At 34.6% G+C, this 18894-nt stretch overlaps 1 protein-coding gene across 1 annotated transcript; it reads left to right on the plus strand.

Moving 5' to 3' along the window:
- The first annotated feature begins 11100 nt into the window (after positions 1 to 11100).
- Positions 11101 to 12045, plus strand: LOC101825105 (olfactory receptor 10AG1-like). Its single transcript, XM_005065024.2, has one exon. It carries the CDS (start codon positions 11101 to 11103, stop codon positions 12043 to 12045), a length of 945 nt encoding a protein of 314 aa, XP_005065081.1.
- Positions 12046 to 18894: the final 6849 nt, after the last annotated feature.

Consider the following 18894-nt stretch of genomic DNA (forward strand, 5'->3'; position numbering starts at 1 on the left):
GCATGTGCTCCCAGCTAGTGTTGGATCCTGGATCAGGGGTATTCCAGTGCATAAAGAGAAGACATCATGGATTTATGACATTTTGTGTTGCTGACTACATCACCTACATCTGTGATTCTCTTGATATTTCAACTTGCCAGTGAGAACATATTTATGAATGAATGATCATCCTGGATGCTGTTTGTTTTTTCTTGGTATCATTTCTTTTATTACTCATATCCTATTACAAAATTCTGATGTAATTATTATCTAAATTATTTACTTGAATATTCCTTGAACAATAACTGTTGAGTATACTTTTGCATATGTCCACAATAAACTTTCAGAATTATTTTTACTTTCCTTCTTACTTATTTTTACAATAATAGCTTTCCAAATTAAACTTTACCTGTAAATTGAAATAATTTGCTTGTATGTCTATTTACGAAATATTTATCATAAATTCCAATTCATTCTGTTACATCTACATAATATTCCTTTGAAAAAAGAACTTCTGACATGCTTGTCTAATTTATAAAGTCATAGTTTGTTATATCACTTATTAGGAATAATGTATTTCACTTTCTTTTTTTTTACTTTTCAGTTTAAATTTACATTAGAAACAAGGTTGCTTCACAAGTCAGTTCCAGGTCTCTCTCCCTTTGTATCCATTTGTATTCACTTATTCATTAAATACTTATATTTGCTTAAAATGTGTTTTTAAAATAATAGTTTTTGAGGTTTTTTTAAAATTTATTTTTCAGTTTAAATTTAGATAAGAAAAAAGGTTGCTTCACAAGTCAGTTCCAGGTCCCTCTCCCTTTCCCTCCCCTCCTTCCGTGCCCTCCCCCCAACCCCCCATTATCCCCTCATTTCCCCAGGGAAGGTGAGGCCCTCCATGGAGGTGTCCACAGTCTGTCATTTCTTACAGGGCAGGGCCTAGACCCTCTCCCAAGAGTTCAGGGTGAGAGTGCATCTCACATTGTTGGATGGGAGCCCAAAGTCCGGGTGTATACTCGGGATGAGTACTGGTCTACTGCCCAAGGCTCAATAGATTACCTAGGCCTCCTCACTGACACCCACATTCAGGGGGTCTTGATCAGTCCCATGCTGGATTCCCAGGCTGATGCCTGGGATTCAAGAGTTAACCTTTGTCAGGTCAGCTGTTTCTAGGGGTTAAACCAGCCCAGTCTTAATCCCTTTGGTCATCAGTCCTCCCTCTCTGTTATTGGCTTTCTTGAGTTCAGCTCAGTACTTAACCTTGGTAGTCTGCCTCTTCTTCCATCAGCCACTGAATGAAGTTTCTGTTTCCAAGACTCTCTGGACATGGGATTGTAGGCTGGCACTCCCCAGATCTATGTCTAAAATCCATATATGAGAGAGTACATGCCATGTTTCTCTTTTTGTGACTGCATTACCTCACTCAGGATGGTTTCTTCTAGTGTCATCCATTTGCCTGCAAATCTCAGGATTCCATTGTTTTTTTTTTCTGCTGAATAGTACTCCATTGTGTAAATGTAACACATTTTCTCTATCCACTCTTCGGTTGAGGGACATCTAGGTTGCTTCCAAGTTCTGGCTATTATAAATAATGCTGCTGTGAACATAGTGAAACAGACATTCTTGTTGTATGAATGGGCATCTTTTGGATATATGCCTAAGAGTGGAGTTGCAGGGTCTTGTGGTAGGTTTATTCCCATTTTTCTGAGGAATCTCCATACTGATTTCCAAAGTGGCTGAACCAGTTGGCACTCCCACAAGCAATGGAGGAGTGTTCCCCTTTCACCACATCCTCTCCAGCATAAATTGTCCTTGGTGTTTTTGATTTTAGCCATTCTAACAGGAGTGAGATGATATCTCAGAGTAGTTTTGATTTGCATTTCCCGGATGGCTAAGGATGTTGAGCACTTTCTCAAGTACCTCTCAGCCATTTTAGACTCCTCTATTGAAAATTCTCTATTTAGTTATGCAGCCCACTTTTTAATTGGATGCTTCGGTGTTTGGAGACTTGCTTCTTGAGTTCTTTGAAAATTTTGGAGATCAACCCTCTGTCAGATGTGGGGGTACCAAACACTTTCTCTTCTAGGAGGTTCAATGTGGCTGGATTTATGTTGAGGTCTTTGATCCATTTGGACTTAAGTTTTGTGCATGGCGATAAACATGGATCGATCCATATTCTTCTACATGCCAGCCTCCAGTTATGCCAGCACCATTTGTTGAAGATGCTTTCTTTATTCAATTGTATATTTTTAGCTTTCTTTGTCAAAGATCAGATGTTCATACGTGTGTGGGTTAATATCTGGTTTCTCAATTCGATTCCATTGGTCTACCTGTCTATTTTTGTGCCAATACCAAGCTGTTTTCAGGACTATAGCTCTATAATAGAGCTTGAGGTCAGGGATGGTGATGCCTCCGGACGTTGCCTTGTTGAACAGGGTTGTTTTGGTTATCCTGGGTCTTTTGTTTTTCCATACAAAATTGATTATTGTTCTTTCAAGGTCTGTGAAGAATTGTGCTGGGATTTTAATGGGGATTGCATTGAATCTGTAGATTGCATTTGGCAGGATTCCCACTTTTACTACATTGATCCTACCTATCCAAGAGCATGGGAGATCTTTCCATTTTCTGAGGGCTTCTTTAATTTCTTTCTTTAAAGATCCAAAGTTCTTGTGATACAAGTCTTTCACTTGTTTGGTTAGCATTACCCCAAGGTATTTTATTTTGTTTGTGGCAATTGTAAAGGCTGATATTTCTCGGATTTCTTTTTCAGCCCTTTTATCTATGTATATAGTAGGGCTACTGATTTTCTTGAGTTGATCTTGTATCCTGCCACTTTGCTGAAGGTGTTAATCAGCTGTAAGAGTTCCCTGGTAGAGTTCTTTGGGTCATTGAAGTAAACTATCATATCATCTGCAAACAGTGAAAGTTTGACCTCATCCTTCCCAATTTGTATCCCCTTGATCCCCATTTGTTGTGGTATGGCAATGGCTAGAACTTCAAGTACCATGTTGAAAAGTTATGGAGAGAGTGGACTGCCTTGTTTTGTTCCTGATTGTAGAGGAATTGCGTTGAGTTTCTGTCCATTTAGTTTGATGTTGGCTGTTGGCTTACTGTATATAGCTTTTGTTATGTTTAAGTATGTCCCTGTTATCCCAGATCTCTCCAAGACCTTTATCATGAAGGGTGTTGAATTTTGTAAAAGGCTTGTTCAGCATCTAGTGAGATGATCATGTGATTTTTGTTTTTCAGCTTGTTTATATGGTGGATTTTGTTGATGGATTTTCGTATGTTGAACCATCCCTGAATCCCTGGGATGAAACCTACTTGATCATGGTGAATGATTGTTTTGGTGTGTTCTTGGACCCGATTTGCCAGTATTTTATTGAGTATTTTTGCATCAATGTTCATGAGGGATATTGGTCTGAAGTTCTCTTTCTTAGTTGTGTCTTTGTGTGGCTTGGGGATCAAGGTTATTGAAGCCTCATAGAAAGAGTTTGGTAAAGATCCTTCTGCTTCTATTGTGTGGAATACTTTGATAAGAATTGGTATAAGCTGTTCTTTGAATTTCTGGTAGAATTCTTCACTGAGGCCGTCTGGACCTGGACTTTTTTTGGTTGGAGACCATAGGGGTTATAGGTCTATTTAAATTGCTTATCTGTTCTTGATTTAGTTTTGGCAAGAGATAGCTATCCAGGAAGTCATCCATTTCCTTTAAATTTTCAAATTTTGTGGAGTACAGGTTTTCAAAGTATGACCTGATGATTCTCTGGAATTCCTCAGAGTCTGTTGTTACGTCCCCTTTCATTTCTGATTTTGTTAATTTGCATGTTCACTCTCTGCTGTTTGGTAAGTTTGGACAAAGGTTTGTCTATCTTGTTGATTTTCTCAAAGAACTAACTCTTCGTTGCATTGATTCTTTGTATTGTTTTCCTAGTTTCTACTTTATTGATTTCAGGCCTCAATTTGATTATTTCCTGGCATCTACTCCTTCTGGGGGACTTTGCTTCTTTTTGCTCTAGAGCTTTCAGCTGTGCTGTTAATTCTCTTGTATAACTGTTCTCCAGTTTCTTCATGTGGGCACTCAATGCTATGAACTTCCCCCGTAGCACTGCTTTCAAAGTGTCCCATAGGTTTGGGTATGTGTGTCTTCATTCTCATTGAATTTAACGAAGTCTTTAATTTCTTTTTTTATTTCTTCTTTTACCCAGGAAGGATGCAGTTGAGCATTATTCAATTATCATGAGTTTGTAGGTTTCCTGCAATTTGTGTTGTTGAATTCTAATTTTAAAGCATGGTGGTCTGACAAGATGCATGGAGTTATTCTGATTTTTTTGTAGCTGCTGAGGTTTGCCAAGTATGTGGTCGATTTTTGAGAAGGTTCCATGTGGTGGTGAGAAGAAGGTATATTCTTTTTTATGTGGATAAAATGTTCTATAGATGTCTAAATTGAAATAATTTGCTTGTATGTCTATTTATGAAATATTTAACATAAATTCCAATTCATTGTTACATTTCATTAAATTCTACATAATATTCCTTTAAAAAAAACTTCTGACATGCTTGTCTAATTTATAAAGCCATAGTTTGTTATATCACTTATTAGGAATAATATATTTCACATTCATAAATTACTGACAGCAATATATGAAAACATACTGGCTACTAACAATGAGCATTAAGCAAAATAAAAAAGTTCATATAATTTTATATGTAAAGAGTTTGGCTAAATATTAATAACAAAATGAATCACTTACCATAAACGACCTAGATTTTGCCTTTTAAATTTCATTCTCAGGCTAAGAATCCGCCCAGTGACTTTGTACATACCAGAAATTTGCTGACCGTGAAGCAATTTCAAGACTAAATCTACTTAGCTTGGTGCATATAGTTATATAACTGACATTATATTAATAGTAGTAGACAGAAGTCATATTTTATGTATGTATTCAACTAATCATTACTTTGAAAAACCATGGTTACTGAAATATGACCATATGTTATAAAATTCAATAGAATGATTCTGTGAACAGAGACAAGTAGTTTTCCAGTGAATGATGACAAATTATGGTTCATTTAAAATATATTTCATGAAGATAAACAAATATAGTAAAGGTAATAATGACACAGGAATTTGCTTTGCTGTCTAGAAATATCTCTTTATTGTGTGTGTGTGTGTGTGTGTGTGTGTGTGTGTGTGTGTGTGTGTGTGTACAACTGAGTGAATATATGGTTTTAAGGAGATGAAAGAGTGCCATTAAGACCAATGGTAAAATTCTTTCTTCACATACAACTGTCCTTGGGATCTATGCAAAACACTTAAAAACAAGACCAAACTCTCTATTATTGTGATAACAACTTTATTATGTTTTCTGCTATCAGAATAAATATTTACTTTTTAATTTCAATTAGGAACAAGCTTGTTTTATATGCCAATTCCAGTTCCTGCTCCGTTCATCCTCCCCTACCCCCTCCCCCACAAACCCACCCCATCCTCTTTCTCCTCCCCAGGGAGAGTGAGACTTTCCAAGGGGGATCTTCAAATCTGTCATATAATTTGGAGCAGGGCCTAGGTCCTCCCCCATATGTCCAGGTTTAGACAGTATCCCTCTATGTTTAATGGGCTCCCAAAGTCCAGTCATGCACTATGGATAAATATTGATTCACTACCAGATGCCCCATAGATTGCCCAGGCCTCCCAACTGACACCCATATTCAGGGGGTCTGATTCAGCCTATACTGGTTTCCCAACTATCAGTCTGTGGTCCACAAGCTCCTTCTTGTTCAGGTCAGCTGGCTCTGTGTGCCTCTCCAGCCTGGTCTTGACCCCTTTGTTCATCACTTCTCCCTCTCTGAAACTAGAATCTAGGAGTTTAGTTCAGTGCCCAGCTATGGGTGTCTGCTTCTGCTTTCATCAGATACTGGATGAAGGCTGTAGGATGGCATATAAGGTACTCATCAATCTCATCAGGGAAGGGCATTTAAGGTAGTCTCTCCAATAATGCTTACATTGTTAGTTGTGATCATCCATGTAGACCTCTGTACATTTCCTTAGTGCCATATTTCTCTCTAAACCTATAATGGCTCCCTCTACTATGTTATCTCTTTCCTTGCTCTCATCCATTCTTCCCCGGACTTAATCTTCCTGTTCTCTCATGTCCAATCCTCTTCTCATTCTCCTAGCTCCCTCTCCCTTTCCCCCATGCTCCCAATACACTCAGGAGATTTTGTCCCTTTCCCCCTTTCTGGGGGACCATGAAGTCTGTCTGAGGGTCTTCCCTGTTTCCTAGACTCTCTGGCAGTGTGGATTGTAGGTTGGTAATCCTCAACTCTATATCTAAAATCCACATATGAGTAAGTACATAATACCATGTTTGTCTTTTTGTGACTGGGTTACCTCACTCAGAATGGTTTCTTTTAGTTCCATTCATTTGCCTGTAATTTCAACATTCCGCTGTTTTTTTTTTTCTGCTGAGTAGTACTACATTGTGTAAATGTACCATGTTTTCTTTATCCATTCTTCAGTTGAGGGGCATCTAGGTTGTTTCCATGTTATGGATATTACAAATAATGATGCTATAAACATAGCTGAATAGATATCCTTGTTGTATGAATGTGCATCCTTCGGCTATATGCCTAAGAGTGGAATTGCTGGTAGACTGATTCCCATTTTCCTGAGGAATCTCCATAGTGATCCTGTCCAGCATAAACTGTCATTTGTGTTTTTGATTTTAGCCATTTTGATAGGGACAAGATCGTATCTCAGAGTTGTTTTGATTTGCATTTCCATGATGGGTAAGGATGTTCAACACTTTCTCATTTGTGTTTAGGCCATTTTAGATTCCTCTATTGAGAATTCTCTATTTAGTTCTGTACCCCATTTTTTAAATTGGAATGTTTGGTGTTTTGGTGACTAGCTTCATGAGTTCTTTGTATAGTTTGGAAATCAGCCCTCTATCAGATGTGAGGTTGGTGAAGATATTTTCCCATTCTGTGGGCTCCAGTTTTGTCTTATTGACTGTGCCTTTGCCTTACACCTTACTGAAGCTTCTCAGTTTCAGGAGGTCCCATTTATTAATTGTCTATCTCAGTGTCTGGGCCACTGGTGTTATGTTCAGGAAGCTGTCTCCTGTACTAATTCATTCCAGGGTACCTCCCACTTTCTTTTGTAGGAAGTTCAGTGTGGTTGGATTCATGTTAAGGTCTTTGATCCATTTGACTTAAGTTTTGTGCATGGTGATAGATATGGATATATCTGCAGTCTTCTACATGTCAGCATCCAGCAACACAAGCACCATTTGTTGAATATGCTTTCTTTATTCCATTGTATAATTTTAGCTTCTTTGTCAAAATTCAGGTGTTCATAGTTATGTGGATTAATATCAGGGTGTTCAATTCTATTCCATTGGTCTACCTGTCTATTTTTTGTGTCAGTAGCAAACTGTTTTAGGAATATAGCTCTATAATAGAGCTTGAAGTCAGGGATGATGGTTCTTCTGGAAGCTTCTTTATTGTACAAGGTTGTTTTGGCTACCCTGGGTCTTTTGTTTTTCCATGTAAAGTCAAGTATTATTCTTTCACGGTCTGTTTAGAATTGTGTGGGCATTTCTTTATAACTGCATACAAAATAAAAAGATGAAAAGTATATAGTAATGGTAACCCAAGAGATATTTTCCTCATTTATTCATTTTATTATTTTTTAAAACCTTGATTATCAACCAAAATTTTGTTTTGTTCAATTAAAACTAACATGACAAAGGAATTTGTCCCCAGAGTAGTGAACAGCTCCCACTGAAACGGTAATGTGTCTTCTGCCAATGGTATATATGTATTAGAAGATGACCAGTCTCTGACAAAACAGAGTTCTTAAACATAATTGAACTAATTTTTTCATCAGTTTCTCAAATTTATCAATCAATAAAGGTAAGAATGCTATATTTCCAAGTACAAATTGATACTAAATTTACTTGTGGCTGTACTCTTATGATTTTTACCTGAGCATTAGAGAAGAATCAAAAAAATAATGAAAAGAAATCATGGATTTCTGTTTTTTTAACTGCAAATACTATTTCATTTGACTTTTTACTGTTTCAATATTTGACATTTATTAGATCAAATGAATACAAAATGCAAACTTTTAAAACAAAGAACAGATGTTTAAAATTATTGTTATTAATAGTGTTTTACATGCTAATGTGTACCAGATCATTTTCTTTTTTAACTAGGAATATATTTAAATTTATCTGTATTAAATTTGGAGTTCCAAATATATAGCAGATTATCAAAATGTTAATGAATATGATTGAAAATCTTGGTAACTTACTGTTACTCAAAATGTTCCTGACTGTTAAAAGTTAATACTGATGACAAATTAATCTAGATACAAGTGATCCTGTTAATATCAAAGTAATATCTATAGCAATAGAAATCAGTACTTTATAAATGATATCAATTAAAGAAAGGTAAGGTAGGGGACTCCAATATTCCTAGATTTCCTTGACATGCCTACTGGTTATCTTTTCCTTACTGCAATTACTCAGTTCTCAAGTTTTCCAAAAAATGTTTTCCCATTGCTAGAAACATAAAAGTAGACATGTTACAAACATTTGAAGAAGTTTATGCAGAGATTGTACAAAGAATACAGGTTAGAGATGGTGTTGTCTGACACACATGACTTCCTGTATTAGAGAACAACCACAAAGAAACAAAAATGAGATTGTAAGAACATCACTCAAATGCACTATCTCTTACTTTCCATGAAATCTTAAATGTCAAAAATCATAAATGTGAGTAGAATTATTTGTTCCTTTATCAATGTAAAAGTGAGACTCCCTCACCTAAAACTAAGCAAAAAGCAGATAATAATAAATAAATACAAAAATATTCTATATATGTAGAGGAAGTTAATCTGTTAATGGTGCTATATTTTTCTTTCTAATATGTTAAAAACCTAGTTGAGTTCAGTGTAGAGATGCATTCTATTACCTAAAGATTTAAAGTATAAGAAGGAGCACGAACAATGTATAGAAATCAAGGTGGCATTTTCTGTGGATGTCACTTGAAGTAAGCAGTTCCAGAATATTTGGTTGACCAAACTCAGAAAAAAATAATACTTTCTATTTTTCATTGAATCAATAAAGTTTTTATCATTATCTCTATAGTTATATGTCTATTGAGTTAAAGATTTGAATAAACATTTACATGAATTTTGTTATGTAGTATGAAAAAATGTAAACATTTTTGACTGTAAAATCATACATTATACATACATACATAATGTGAACTCTTACCTACTAATTTTTGTTCATTAAAATTTCAGGTATTTAATTTTAATAATTGCTTTTAGTCTATTAAGATTTAATGTGAAAATTTTTAAAATGGAAAATAAGTATAGTTTTTAATTGCTATCATGAGAAAGTTTTCAGGTTTTTTTTATTTTATTTAACACAAGCCTTCTAGCATGTGCATATACTTTATAGCTATTGTGGGAAAACCATCCACACATAAATGTTTAAATATGACGGGTAGTCTGCCTCGTATTTTCCTTGAAATCCACCTTTGTCTTTGAATGAATAGTGATTAATTTAGGAATTAATTAACAAATACTGAAAATAAATGATGTTGTGGGATATTTCATTAACAGTAGGTGAAATTAATGCTATTATCATGTATTCATCTACTGAATACAAGAGCAAAAACAAAATATAGAGAACACATACATGATACCATGTGAAACTGTAATACAGGTCTAGAGACAAAATGAGCATAATTATGACAAATAAGAACTTAGTAAGAAATGTGTGCACAAACTAATACAATGCGGTAGACAAAACAGAACAAATGAAACCAAAAAGATAAAGACAATCAGTGAACATATCGATGTTTCTGGAATACCTCAAATATATCTGAGGGTGATACCCTTTCTACAACTGATCTACATTCAGGGTATAGAAATGCACATTCTCTTTAGATCTTCTTTTGACCATCAACGGCAGTAAAAAATTTTTTCTGCCACTTTAATTAATTGATAAAGGCAGATCTCCCTAAAAATTATTTTCTGTAGCCTAAATCAATAGCTGAATACCCCACAATCCTTAAATCTGAATAAAAGTTATGAATATTGATTTTTATGGACTTTACAATGAAAGGTAAGAATTGGTTTACATATTAATAGCACCTCATTTTATATGGTAATTAGCTAATAATTATTTAGCAATAAAAGACTTGGAAGAGGTTAAGAAAGTTTGAGAAAAAAAACTTTTAGATAATATCCCTTGCCTAAATTATTTAAAAATTGTTTAAAAATATTTCCTTATGTAGATCATCACAGGTTCACACCAGTCAAAATCCTATCACTTATAAGAAGAAGAAAACATAAAGTCCCACCCCTAAGAAACAGTCATTTGTAATTGATACCCGTTGGAAAATAGAAATTTTGTGTTCTCTAATGGAGTGTCACTGGGTATAAAAGCAGCATACTAGGCTCAGGATGAGTTGCAAGATACAATGTAGACTCCACATTTTGTTTTATCATTGGTGGTTTATAGTTTTGTTTGAATATTTTGTCCTACTATTTTTTTGTTTGGCTTGATTTTCTTTTTTTTGGAGAGAGAGAGTAAGGGACAGAAGGAACGTAAGACTTATGGTAGGGAGTCAGGAAGGATATGGAAGCATTTGGGTGAAAGGAAAAACATGATAAACAACATTGTTTGAAAACATAATTAAAAGTAACAAAATAAATATGAAACTGAAAAACATGAAGTGTGAAAATGACACATGCAAAAAATAAAATACTATGTAAGAAGAAAACTATAGACTGAAAGACTAGAACAATTGAACAAAAGAGAATTAATTCGGAGTTCTGCCTTTGATTAGATGAGAATTAAAAGTGGCATGCCTTATTGTTAGTTGAACTTACATTAACATCTAGACACAAAACAAAATAAAAATGAAAAGAAAATTCTTCACCAACCTATATAGTACCCAATAATAAAACCTATCACATTTTTTACAGTTTCTTCTATGGGATACACTCATAGAGTATGGTGCTATTTTCAGTTTATAGACAAAATTATAGATAATGGGAAGGAAATAATTGCACTTCTGGTTGAATCATCCCCACAGATGGAGTACACAGAGAAAAAGCCAGAGGAAAATAATACTACAGTGACACAGTTTCTATTTCTCGGGTTCGCTGGCCTTCCCAACCTACAAGGATTTCTCTTTGGGATGTTCTCCATAATGTACATGATTATCTTAATAGGAAATAGCTTCATAATTGTAATAGCCAGAACTGACCAAGCATTACAAAAGCCCATGTATTTTTTCTTGGCCAACTTTTCATTTCTGGAAATCTGTTATGTATCAGTCACACTTCCTAGAATTTTGTACAACCTTTGGACCCAAGATAGAAGAATTTGTCTTCTGGCCTGTGCTATTCAAATGTTTTTCTTCCTAATTCTGGCAGCTACTGAGTGTTTTCTATTGGCTGTGATGTCCTATGACCGCTATGTGGCTATCTGTAATCCTCTGCACTATCCTCTGGTCATGAACCCAACAAAGTGTACTCAGATGGCAGTTGGATCTTGGCTTGGTGGCATCCCAGTCCAGATAGGACAAACTTGCCGAATATTCTCTCTACATTACTGCAATTCTAATAGAATAGATCACTTTTTCTGTGATGTTCCACCGATTCTCAAGCTGGCCTGTGGGGATACTTCAATGCATGAGCTGTCTGTCTATTTAGTGGCTATGTTGTTTGTTGCCTCCCCATTTATGCTGATACTTGCATCTTACAGCAAAATCATCGCCACCATTCTAAAATTGCCAACAGCCATGGGGCGGGCAAAAGCCTTCTCCACATGTTCTTCCCATCTGGTGGTAGTGGTTTTATTTTTTGGATCGGCTACCATTAACTACTTGAGGCCAAAATCCATTCATTCTGCAGGAACTGATGAGCTACTATCTCTGTTCTACACAATTGTGACCCCCATGTTCAATCCCCTGATATACAGCCTTAGGAACAAGGATGTAATTGCAGCACTGAGAAGAATTTTACTGAAAATGTAGAGCCATAGACTTATGTAAAAGTGAATTAACAGCTTCTTCCGCACTTATCGAGAATATTTCAACTATGTAGATTCCTCTTTGAGTGGTAACTGTGTCTGTGCTATCATGTTTATTTACTTTTTAAATTTAATATAGTTTAATTAAAATACATTCACATCATTTCCTGTTTCCCATTTCTCCTTTAATCCCTCTCATGCCCCTTCCTCCAGTTCCTCCCATGTTACCTATAACATATGCCTCTCAAAATGATGGCTTCTTTTTCTTTGATTACTATTGGTATGTGATTATATGATGATAAATAGATACATTGATATATAAATGATATATGACAAGTAGATAAATGAAATATATATATATATACAAAGAAGATAGATGATAGATACATAGACACTAGATAGAAGATAGATGATAGACAGATACTTATATAGATATATAGAAATATATTAATGCAAAATTTGGGTCTTTTGTGTTTTATGTGTGTATATGATTTCAGGACAGATACCCTCGCCAAATAAACTTTTCTTTAAAGCAAATGAAAGCTACTAAATAAAATCATAACTGGACACAGTAAGGCAACATTGGATTGTGAAGGGTGTAGCACTTAGTTGATTATCATTAACTCAGCTTTCACATCTAAGACTCAGAGAACATGACAGAAGAGGGGAAAGATTATAGGAGTAAGAAGACTACTATCCATGATGTGATACTAGAAAAGGTTGCCTTAAACAAGACTTGAACAATGACAATATCAATAGATACATTTTGAAAAATTACTTTTGAATTATCCTAGTGTTTTCTACAATAAAATATAGTTTATAAGTTAATCTTGTCCTCATGCATATATTTTTATATTTAAATTGTTGTATACACACAGGAGAAGTTTGAGGATCTTCCCTTTGGTCTGAGCTGAGGTTTATATAAGAGCTAGTGGCAGTTGCTTTGTTTTTCTGATCTTCAGTTTGGAGCTTATTTGGGTCTTTTACACAAAGGTGTGTGTGCATGTCACATAAGGTGGAGTGAGTACTCAGAAAAGATAGGAGTGGTTTGATCATTACTCCAAAGTCAAATTATTTTATTCCATGATGATTACAGAGACAAAGAAGTAGAATTCTGGTAACTTCATCAGTGTCCAGGGAAAACTCATTGCAAAGAAATAGTTGACTTCCAATCTTGTTTTCAGGAAAAAATGTGATTGGGTTCAAGATTGTATCCTTAAAACGTATTTGTAAGTTCGAAGGAGAACTATCTGTAACAGCATCAAATGTTCCCTAATAAGATATCATAATAAAATACCTATGTTCAAAATTTTGATATATAAACTGAAGTAGAAAGCACATTTTAATAACTTAAAAAATGATTTATAAGACTTCTTGTGAGTACATATAGAATGTTAACATATTAATACTCACTTCAGAAGATCATAACAAACTGTTGGGAAATAATGTACAATTCTAGTAGAAACAATGGGTAACTGAAAGAAATACAGAATTTATTTCTTTGAAACCTTAGGCAAAAAGGGGCAAACTCAATATCAAAAACTGGATCATATACTAAAGCCCCATGAAGACTGAGATACAATAAAATCTGCTTAATCACATATTTACAAACAAAATAATTTATAACAATTTCAAAGTTCTTAAAGATGTATATTTTAGTTATTTTTTGGAACCAGAAATTTGGAATTATAATCCATTCAGTTTTTGCATAAAATAACAGACCCCAAGGCATTAAAATAACATGGATGTTAGGATTCAGGCATCCTCACTGGCCTGTCCTTGGGGTTCTGACAGCATATACCCTTAGAAGCAGCAGCTAAGATCAGCACATGTGCATATTGACTATGTTCTCTTTTAACTTTGACTGATGCACTATGATTGCTACATGTCCATCTGCAACCCTCTGCACTATTCTCTGGTCATGAACCCAACAAAGTACATAGAGCTGTTAGTGGAATAAAGGGAGTGGTGATCTCAGGGCTAGACCCCACCAAGCTAAGCTACCAAATAATGAAAAGGAGCTAAAGAACTTTGATCCATGCTTGGCGATACATTTCTTTAACCATTGCTCTCAGAAGACAGAGGCAAGCTTATATATGAGTTCAATGTCAAGATGGTCTATAGAGCAAGTTCCAGGACAGTCAAGCTTAGGCAGTAAAGTAAACCACCAGAAATGGAAAACTGGTGAAGACTAAATTGCATGAGGGGGCTATCAAGCAGTAGCAGGTTTGACCATATAGTTCTGGCTTTAAATTCCAGGATAGAAGAAAGGCATTATGGAATCTCTTTCCATGATTGAGGAAAGTTACTGAGACAGGTTTGGAGTCCCACAAAGGCCATTGTGTGAAGGTGTGATGGTGAGTCTGGATTGTGTTGGAGAATCCAAGATTTTTGGGCATGCTAGAGATGTGGGATACCTGCTAAGGAAAGCTGCTCAGAGAGAGCTAAACCAGGCAAGAAAAGGAAATATGTTGCAGGCAATAAAGCTGAAGGGAATTGGAGATCTGAAGAATGAAGAATGCTAAGACATCAAACATGAAGTTACAAAGTTTGGAGTTTGTCCACCTTGATTTTGGTCTTTCTTTGATCCAGTGTTTCCTTATTATGCTCCCTTTCTTTCATCTTGGAAAAGTAATCTATACCCTCTGCTGTTTTATATATGGGAAATATGTGATCTGAATTTTTATTTTTATTTTACATAGGTTACAGCTAAGCAATTGTATGAATCTCAGAAGAGACTTTAAGCATTGTAATTTTAAACAAGTTTGAGACTATTATAGACCCTGGGGTCTTTGGAAGTTGAACTAAATTAATTTCATTATGTTATAGCTTCAAGCCTATAGGAGACAAGGAGTGGATTGTGGTGGTTTCAATGGACCGAGCCCCAATAGATTCATGTGTCTGAATTCTAGGCCCTTAGAGAGTGGCACTAATAGAGGAGCGGTAACCTTATTGGAGGCAGTGCGTCACTGTGGGGATGGACTTTGTTGTCTCATATTTTTAAACTTTGTGCAGTGTGGGACAGAGTTGTTTCTGCTGCCTGTGGATAAATATGTAGATTTCTTAACTCCTTCTTTAGCACTATGTATGCCTGCTTCTCACCATGTCCCACCATGAGGATAATGGACTAAACCTCGGGAAGTGTAAGCCAGTCCCAAATAAATGTTTTCCTTATAAGGGTTTCCATGGTCATGATAACTCTTTACAGCATAAGAAACCCTCAATAAGACAAAACTGTCATTGATACTTTTGAAAATCATTATAATTAATTTACTTAGATTAGCAGATTTCCCACTTCTGATAACTATTGGTAATGGTGCTCAGAGAAGATGATGTAGTTTTCTTCTGATGCTGTCAAGGTTCTGGTGGATGATCCTTACACCCATCCATATAGTCAGCACTAAGTGGACTCAATAGTTTCCAAACAGTATACATGAATTAGGAGGAAAATGTTGTAGGCATCATGGGAGGAATTACAGGGGAGGAAGCAGGAGGCACATTTGACCAAAATGCATTTTATTGATTATTAAATTATCAAAATGAATGTTTAAATATATTTACTAGACAAAATGGAATGTCTATTGCATAATCCATTGGATAAAAACAGAATTTAATCTGTTGATATATGAGGAATACATACCTGTAAATTTATCATAGTATTGTCCCAAATTGCCTCAGGAAATTTTCCTCTGAATTACTTTGCACTTTATAGGCTAAATTGTGGAATAAAATATAAAAGATTTACTTAATAGGAGACTAAATAAGTGAATGAATCAATGAATATCTATGTATCAGCTCAGAAATTTTTTAAGTTTTGTGGAATGCATGAAAAATAAGCATAAAATAACATTTAATTTACTACATATCAGGGTCAATTTATTGAACTCATGTAGTAAAAGATTATCTTGCAGGTATTATTAGTCTTTCCCAGCATAGGAAAACAGGTGATATGTTCATTTAATTTAACATTTGTACCCATGAATTATTATAAATAGTACAGAATTGGTGACATAAAATAAAAGTGAAATGTCTATAATAATACAGGGGACAAGTTGGAGGGGAGAAAACGACAAAGAGGAAGGTGAGACTAGTGAGAAATTTCTTCAAAGTACATTTTATATTGGGTAAAATTGTCCTTATGTCCCAACACATGTAAAGAGACCCAGGGACAGAAACACTCTGCGTTCTAGGCAAAATTGGATAGGTCACTTAGAATTTAATCCAGTTTTTTGATAAATTTCATGTATTTGTTTTTCCTTATATTTGGAATATTTTCCATTGTATATATAGGATTCATTTTTTATATACGCATTTCTGCTATTTTACACCTGGGTTGGTTGTACAACTACTATCTTGTGAATGCTGCAGTCACTTTTGATGTATATATAACTCTATGACATTTTTAATGGTGTCAGTGGGATTGGTAGAGCTAAGGAACTTGATTGAATGATATTCACTTGGGAAGAACCACCATACTGGTTCTATAGAAGTTTGGGTGATTTGCATTAAAACCAGCAGGGTGTGTTATTTTAATTCCTATCTTCACCAACATGTGTTATTTGTTGTTTGATGACTACATTCCAGTCTATGATGGGCATTTAATAAAGCAATTACATAAACAATGTGACCAAATGAAGAACAACAGCAAGTAAAATAGGTATGCAACATAATTGGAGCATTGCAATATACACATCAAGTGACTACAGACATCACCAAGTCATCTTTGTGTACCAGTAAGTATAACAATAACATGTCAAATGGAACGCTGGGTGTGAATAGGAAAAATTACATGGAAATGTAACTTACATGAAATACAAGTGATTACATGACAAGAAAAGAAGAAAGAACATAGTTATAACATAGTTACATGATGAGGAAGAGGAAGGAAAGGGGCACATTAGCAAGTCTGTATTATAAACTAAGAGGTTGTCTCTTGATCGAACCCTTGCAATAACTAGTGACCCCATAGAAAACAACAACGTCAACTCCTATCACCACAAGGTGCCAAATCTAATCATATGAATGCATCCTATAGAACAACTCCAAGAAGGTAATGATATTCTGCTGAAAAGCAGAATGAAGTTACTAAGGTTAACAAAAGCCAATAGTTGTGATATATGCTTTACTTTTGGACAAGAAACCAATTCAGTGATGATTGGTGACAATACCAAACACCATAGATTATCAGGAAAGGTCAGACTATGAGTTTATAGTGCTATCATTTTTTCGGTGTTAGTATAGCTAATAACTATACTAACATTTTTCGGTGTTAGTATAGTTAGTTAATAAATACTATAGCAAGTGTGAATATACACTAAGAAGAAAAAATAATTCTTACAGACTTTAAAGGAAATATAAGTGAATACATGTCTCATGGAAGTAGTATGGTGCGTCTTCAAGAATTTAAAACAGAAGAATATCAAATGATCTAATAATCTTATGTATATTCCCAAAGGAAATGTGGCCACTATATTGATGAATCATAAGTTGAGAATCTCTGGTGGACATTATGCCATGTAGATGTTAAGACAAGAAAATCATAAACAACACAGCACAACAGAGAAAAGTGTGCATTCTCTTCAAATTTGAAATTGTTAATGACATACATGAATGCCTAATACTATTTTAGTATATCCAATAAGAGCAAATGAATAGTGTGTATCTTAGAGAATACATTCATCATCATAATGACGAATGCTTAAATTCATCTATGCTCAATAAATATTCACAAAATAATTAAACTGCAATTGCAAATTTTGTTTGTTACTAATAAATAAGGAAACCAAGGAAAATTTTTGAGCTTGAGGTTCATAATTCATAATCCTGATTATGAGAGTGGTTCCTATTGTTTTTATACATACCTGTAGGAAATATCAAAGGATAAACCTACACATTCATTATTATGTATTCTTACATTTTCTTTATTTGTGCCAGGGAAGAATTCATGGCCTTGCACTATACTATGTCACATTACTATATCCTCACCCCAATTTGTGTTTCACTTTTGCGTTAGTGATGCTCTTCAAAGATGAAGGAAATTGATTGAAATATATGAAATTAAATAATACTATATTCCATTTTACTTCCTTGGAAGATCCTTCTTTTCCTTTGGGGACTTGCTAAGTACCTAACCTTTCTGGTTATTTCAATTGTAGCACATATCTAAAGGTTAAAACTGGCACCCACATGTGTTTTTTATATATCTGGTTGACTTGCTCAAGATGATTATTTTAGTTTTGCTCTTTTACTTTAAATCTGATAATTTTACTTTTCTTAATAGTTGAATAATATTATATTGTGAGAATGTAGGACATTTGCATTATATTTTTATTGGTTAATGGATTTCTAACTTGCTTCTAATTTATGGCTGTTATGAACAGAGGAGGTGTTGGCCACAACATAAACTGGCTCTATGTTTTATAATTATTTTGTTTGTTTTTCTTTTATTATTTTTCAATGGGAGCATGAAATTGGGAGAAGTAGAAGATTAGCAAGGATCTGGGAGGAGATAGGGGAGAGGAAACATTATAAAAGTATATTGTATGGAAAACCTGAAATAAAAAATTAGAAAGTAAACTTTAAATAAAGAAAACTAGGTAAGGTAATTTCAAACTTACCTTATCTAAAATTAATTTCAAGATGTTAAGAGTGGTAACAGTGAAAAAACACTAGATCAAAAGGTTTATCTTTTCTCTTCATAGAAAATTCACTACTTACTTTATTTATTTTTTATATTTTAGATTATAATTATACCATATCCTCTATTCGTATGTTTCCTCCAGTCTCTCTTATATACCCATTCAAATTCATGACCTCCTTTATGATTAATTTTTACATAATATATGTAAATGTG

This window comes from Mesocricetus auratus, unplaced genomic scaffold, assembly GCF_017639785.1.
Source record: "Mesocricetus auratus isolate SY011 unplaced genomic scaffold, BCM_Maur_2.0 Super-Scaffold_100004, whole genome shotgun sequence".
Lineage (NCBI taxonomy): Eukaryota > Metazoa > Chordata > Mammalia > Rodentia > Cricetidae > Mesocricetus > Mesocricetus auratus.

Coding starts and splice junctions, on each gene's coding strand:
- LOC101825105 (XM_005065024.2), top strand. CDS start 11,101: ATGGAGTACACAGAGAAAAAGCCAGAGGAAAATAATACTACAGTGACA.